Genomic DNA, 5895 nt, shown 5'->3' on the forward strand with positions numbered 1-5895 from the left:
GGCGAACCAACCTGTGGTTGGATGGTTTCAAGGACAGTGATATCCCGTGCCCACCAGAGTTCAAGTTTCAAACCTACATTGGTGCTTGTATTTTCCTGAATTTATTACGGGCCTTCCAGCGATATGCGTTCGTAGATATGAGTGTATGTGCATATGTATGAGCGTCTGCGTCATTGTGTTTAAAGAAAAAAAACCAGACTCGGTCTCAAATCGACATATTGCATCGGATAATTTGGTTTGTCACTTGTTTGACTTTGTGCCACCGTCGGCATCGTGCCTTTGCACCCACTATGAGCGTGAGTGTGTGATGACGACTTTTCATAGCGGTGCACCGAGTGTAGGCCACGCTTCCGCCGACCCACACGCGGGGCAGAGTGTCCGGAGACAGGAACACGCGCGCCTGCGCTGCCAGCCACCGCAATGGCGATGCCGCCGAAGCCCGGCGAGCCGCCCAAGCCCTCGCCGGGGCGCAGCCCCAGCCTCAATCCCAACCCCTGCCCGCTCCCGCCCATTCCCGGCGGCCCCCAGCCGGGCCAGGCCCCCGCGGCGGCGGCGCCGCCGCGGTCCCACCACCGCCGCGCCAGATCTGAGGTGCCCTTCCGCTTCCCGGACGCCGACGGCGGGGGCTTCGACGAGATCGGCTCCGAGGACGACCTCTTCTCCACGTTCATGGACATGGACAAGATCGCCGGGGCCGGCCGCGACCGCGCCGCGGAGACGTCCTCCTCGCCGCCGCGCCCCACCAAGCACCGCCACAGCGCGTCCTTCGACGGGTTCGCCATGGGCTGCGGCGGGCCCGGGAGGCAGGATGGCGGCGGCGGGGGCGGAGGGGTGTTCGCCGACGTGCTCGAGGCTAAGAAGGCCATGTCCTCCGAGCAGCTGTCTGAGCTCGCCTCCGTCGACCCCAAGCGTGCCAAGAGGTGACCCGTCGCATCCTGAGGCTCCCTTGGATTTTGAGTTGGTGGTTGGTCGGTAGGATGCTAGGGTTACAAGTAGCTCTTACTTTTGATAAACAATTGACGGAGCGCCGGGAAGGACTGGCAAGAATTGTGGTCTAGGTAGGCGTGAATCGGAGTGATTCTGCAAGCAAAGATATGTGCCAGAAAAAGTGCACGTCCTAGTAGACTATTACGCAATCAAATCACGGCACATCGTTGGTGTTAGTGGTCTTGAATCCGGATAGTGACAGGCAGATCCTAGGACAGGATTTGCTGGCCAGCTTAATTAGCTACCACAAGGCTTCCTTCTGACGTTTCTCGCTTAATTAGGTATCACAGGGCTTCCTTCTGACGTTTCTGGCTTAATTAGGTATCACGGGACAAGCACCCATAGAAGTGTTTCAAATGCTAATTTTATTGTTCTCTAAGTTGCTGTCATTGTGCGAAAAGCGGCTCGTGGCATTTAGTTCTTAAATAAGCGAAGGGCATGGGATGAAAGGGGCGGGAGATGGCAACGAATGCCGCATGTCGCCTTCTTATGGTATTTTCTCTCCATTGGCTATGGCTTCTTTGTTATCATTTTCTATGGGTCCCCAACTTATTCAATGAAGCTTGCGTGGCATATCTTTGAATTTATAGTTCTTCTGTTTCAGATTAACCATTTCCTACTTTTGCTTACATATTATACATTAGTTAGTTTTCTCTCTCAATCTTTTACCGTGATCTATCTATGCAATACCGGGTTACATTTTTTCCACTTCTCCTTGTAAATATTTTATTTTTAAAACAAGTTTCTGTAATGTAGGGTGATATTTGATGTAATGGTGGTGTTATATAAATATTTGATGTGTTTTATTTCGTATGTTATTATCTTAGCCCAAAAATCTTCTTACTGCCATATAGTTATTTAGTAAGCTCTTGAATACACAAAGCACGTGGAGTGAAAGAGTCGGGAGATGGCGATATGTTGCATGTTGCTTCGGTCTGCACTGTTTTATGGTGTCGCCCCATTTTCAAGGCCTTTTTTTATTTCATCCGCTAATGATCTGCAAGATGTTCAATGAAGTTACTATGGTTGACTTTTTAATTTGTTCTTTATTTGGAATAACTAGCTGAAATCTTAATATATCCCTGTTTCGTGTATGTTAAACAGCATTGCATGTAATTTTTTTAGAGCAAATGTTTGTGCTGCAATCAAGTTATATAAATACCTATATTTCTCGTGTAGGTTTCATTCACACAGCTTTCTAGTATCACACAATCTTTATTGCAATAGATAATACTGGTTATGAACTACTCCATCCGTCCCATAGTGTCTAAAACTCTCTTATAGTATGGGACGGAGGGAGTACTTTTCTTTTGCTTAGCCAATCAAATGTCCCAGCTGTGGAAAGCGGATGTACCAGAACTTCACATAGGATATGATTCCTTCCATATCCAAAAGTGAATATGTTTTTCTTTTAAGGCTATGCTGTATTTACAATCAGTTTGCCCATGTGAACGTTTTTATCCAGCATACTGCGTTATCTGGCTGCATTGAATGATGGCCAATTTTATTCCTGTGCTTTCTTTGTTTCAGAATTCTAGCGAACAGACAGTCTGCAGCGCGGTCAAAGGAAAGAAAGGCTAGATATATAACAGAATTAGAGCGGAAGGTTCATACTCTTCAGACCGAGGCTACTACTCTTTCGGCGCAACTGACGCTATTTCAGGTAAACTTTCATCCATCTGTTTGCCTCATGGATTGCAGTATTATCATTACTATGTTCGTTAATGCGTTCTCAGCAGGGCCGTCTACAGAAATTTGGAGCCTCAGTGCGACATGCAATGGTTCTTATTTTTTTTTGTATAATTAAACTAATGCAACTAAGTGTACTCTCATTTAATTGTATAACTTAATTATGCGCTATTTCGCATAATATTTTAGAATTAGAAATTATTTTACAGGTAGTGTGCGGTGTGCCACATTAATCCTATATTCAACTACATACCTAACTGAGTAGTACTACTGTACTAGTAGAGATTGCATTTGAAAGAACCAGGAAGAGAAAGATTATATAAAAAAGAACTAACCTAATCTAGTGCTTTTGTTATCTATTTTAATTACGGGCTTATGGCTTACCTTGGAATGTGTCCTGGGGTAACTGTATGGCTGCTGTAATTGCGAATCTGGTGGGCGATGGCCGGACACATGGCGGACTCGTGGTGGGCGATTGCAATCTATCGCCGTCTCACTGAAGCAGGCAAGGCAGTGCCTCACTATTCTCGCTCGTGAAGTTGTAGAGGAACGCACGCTCGACCAGTCAGCCGTAGCGAGTAGGCCCAGTAGCGCCCGCCTTATTTTCCTATTTGATCTTTTACCAACAGGCCCGAAGGAGGAGTGGGGCACCATACTGGGCCGACTGGGGGCCTGCTGGCTGGGTATCGTACATGCCGGTGCCTCACCATAACACGTGTCCGCATCTGACGCATCCTGCTACAGTTTTCTCTCGTATCGGACGAGCTAGGCAAGAAAAAAAAAAGCCAGCCAGCCAGCACAGGAACTGGACGTTTTTTCATAGTCTTTTCCTCTGGTTCGTGCCCTACGATTTTGGGGGCCTGTGCGATCGCACAGGTCGCACACCCTCATCGTCGGGCCTGGTTCTCAGTGCACAAAAGAAAACACATTAACCTTAAATCATGACACCATGCATGGTAATCCTGCCTTTTAAATTGTACTGAGAAGCCAGCTGCATCCAATACATGGAAGTCGGTGTCAACCAAACTGCATATGCTCTAGACTTAGTGAATTACCCGTCGCCATGATATTTTATTTGAACTGATGCACATGCCATCAAAGCTATAGCACATATAAGTTCTCTTGTTTTTTGTTGACTAATAAAGCATATGAAGTGTTAGTGCCAAACCACCTGAAGTGATTTTTGTATGTGGTTATATTAACAATATGGAGGGCTGAAGGGTGATACCCTGCACCATGAGGCAACAAGATGCTCTAACTCTGTTTACCAGAAAACCAGAACTGTTTGGTTCTGGTGTCTGTGATGTTTATGTTGTAGTATTAAGTTCTGAACAGGACTGGGTTTTATATTTTAGCATTGTTTGCATAAATTTGCTGGATATCCTTTAAGGAGTAATATCTTGGTGGCAGAGAGATACAACAGGCCTTTCCGCTGAAAATACAGAGCTCAAGATTAGGTTGCAGGCCATGGAACAGCAAGCTCAACTGCGTGATGGTGAGATTTTTATTACCTTAACTCTTGATTATCATTGTTTCGGACAATTTTGTACAGGAAGGTGCCTCATTGTTGCTCTGTAGATTGACATAGAATAAATAGCTTCGTATCCAAACAGATAATTTGTGTTGTCTAATAGAGATAATATTCAAAAAAAAATTCTTAACAGAAATAACATATTTTTGCAGCTCTGAATAATACACTCAAGCAGGAACTGGAGAGGCTTAAGATCGCTACAGGTGAGATGACAAAGCCTGATGAAGCATATAATACGGGAATGCATCATGTCCCATACAACCCGTCTTTCTTCCAGCTTTCCGAGCAACACACACCTCAGCACCATTCAAGTGTTCATCAGCTGCCATCACAATTCCAACCACCTCATCCCAATGTCCCAAGCCACCAGATGCTGTCCCATCCAAACACGTTCCCAGATATGATGCAGCAAGACTCTCTTGGGCGGTTCCAGGGGCTGGACATTGGCAAAGGATCAGTGGCTGTGAAGTTGGAGGCAGAGGCTGCTGCAAAGTCAGAGGGTAGCTCCATATCTGCAGGTGAAAGTAATAGCACCTTCTAATTATGGACCTACCTGCAAACAACACTCGTATCATTTAGATTTATATGTTCATAGTCTTACATCCTCAAACTGCTTTCCTCACCCCTCTAGGCATATTTTTTATCCAATTCTTTCTATTTATCTGGCGTTGTTTGATTGTAGGGACCTAGGTAGTTTGTTTGGGTTCATTTCCCATGTGTTGTCTGTTGTTTTGAAGTTAGGGGGACTGGTGATTAGCCTGTCTTCTTTGTTTACCTTGCAGACAATTAATCATGAGTTTTCCATTTGGAATTTACGACATGTTTGGTTGGGACACTGGTAACATATTCGGTGTTGTAATGAGAATACAATGTATTAGATCGGGGTTTGAGCGATTACACGATGTGTTTGGTTCAAGCAAGGGAAGAGGAAAAGGTAGCCTACTGCCACCGGCCTTGTAGAAGACGCTGGATGACGGATGGCTGCCGGGGATGGCTTGCAACCAAAAAATACAGCACCATCCTCTCATGGTGCTGCTGCTGCTCAGAGTGGCGAAGGGAAATCGCGGGCGCAGCTGCATGATGGCAGCAATGGGAGATCGGCGGCCCTGGTGCTCACGGCGGATGGAGATCCCTGGATCGCTGCTCACGGTGGAGGGAGATTGCCGGCGTCGTTGCCCATGGCGGAGAAGGGAGAGGGCCGGCTGACGGCATTCTTGCGTCTTGCCGATGGAGGCCAATGAAGATCTCCGGCGCTGCTAAATTCTGCTCGCGCTGAAGGAAATATCACGAGCGGAGAATAGAGGGGGGATCGATACCGGGCGAGAGGTGTTATTCCATACCAGTGTGTACGGGCTGTTTTTGATTTTGCGAAGAGCCGTTTGGGATCTGAAACCAGCCCGACTCAAACAAACGCACGTAACGTAATCAGCAGACGGTGTAATCACAAGACGGGAAAAAATCACGAACCAAACGTGTCGTTACATTTTTCTGTTGACATGCTTTGCATCCTGGGAATCTACAAGCATCAAATTGTTGTAGAACTGTGGTGTTTCAGACATCTGATCTTCTTAGAAAATGGTATACACACTTTTGATATAAAGACGATTTACACATGCCTACAACTATCTTTTACCAGCACAAGTACGGGTCGCTCATGGTTGATTAGTCCTACGACGTTCATTCGCAGA

General features: G+C 46.2%; 1 protein-coding gene across 1 annotated transcript; it reads left to right on the top strand.

Annotated features, from left to right (window-relative positions):
• The first annotated feature begins 335 nt into the window (after nt 1-335).
• LOC109743522 (transcription factor RF2b) lies at nt 336-5022 on the top strand. Its single transcript, XM_020302618.4, has 4 exons — nt 336-920; nt 2518-2650; nt 4087-4171; nt 4360-5022. Exons 1-4 carry the CDS (start codon nt 421-423, stop codon nt 4746-4748), a joined length of 1107 nt encoding a protein of 368 aa, XP_020158207.1. The 5' UTR covers nt 336-420; the 3' UTR covers nt 4749-5022.
• The last annotated feature ends 873 nt before the right edge of the window (nt 5023-5895 follow it).

The sequence above is a fragment of the Aegilops tauschii genome, chromosome 2 (assembly GCF_002575655.3).
Source record: "Aegilops tauschii subsp. strangulata cultivar AL8/78 chromosome 2, Aet v6.0, whole genome shotgun sequence".
Taxonomy (NCBI): Eukaryota; Viridiplantae; Streptophyta; class Magnoliopsida; order Poales; family Poaceae; genus Aegilops; species Aegilops tauschii.

What these genes read in the sequence shown, in the direction of transcription:
- LOC109743522 (XM_020302618.4), top strand. Translation starts at nt 421, where the DNA reads ATGGCGATGCCGCCGAAGCCCGGCGAGCCGCCCAAGCCCTCGCCGGGG. An exon ending in GACCCCAAGCGTGCCAAGAG is followed by an intron (nt 921 to 2,517) that starts GTGACCCGTCGC and finishes TCTTTGTTTCAG; the next exon opens with AATTCTAGCGAACAGACAGT. An exon ending in GCAAGCTCAACTGCGTGATG is followed by an intron (nt 4,172 to 4,359) that starts GTGAGATTTTTA and finishes ATATTTTTGCAG; the next exon opens with CTCTGAATAATACACTCAAG.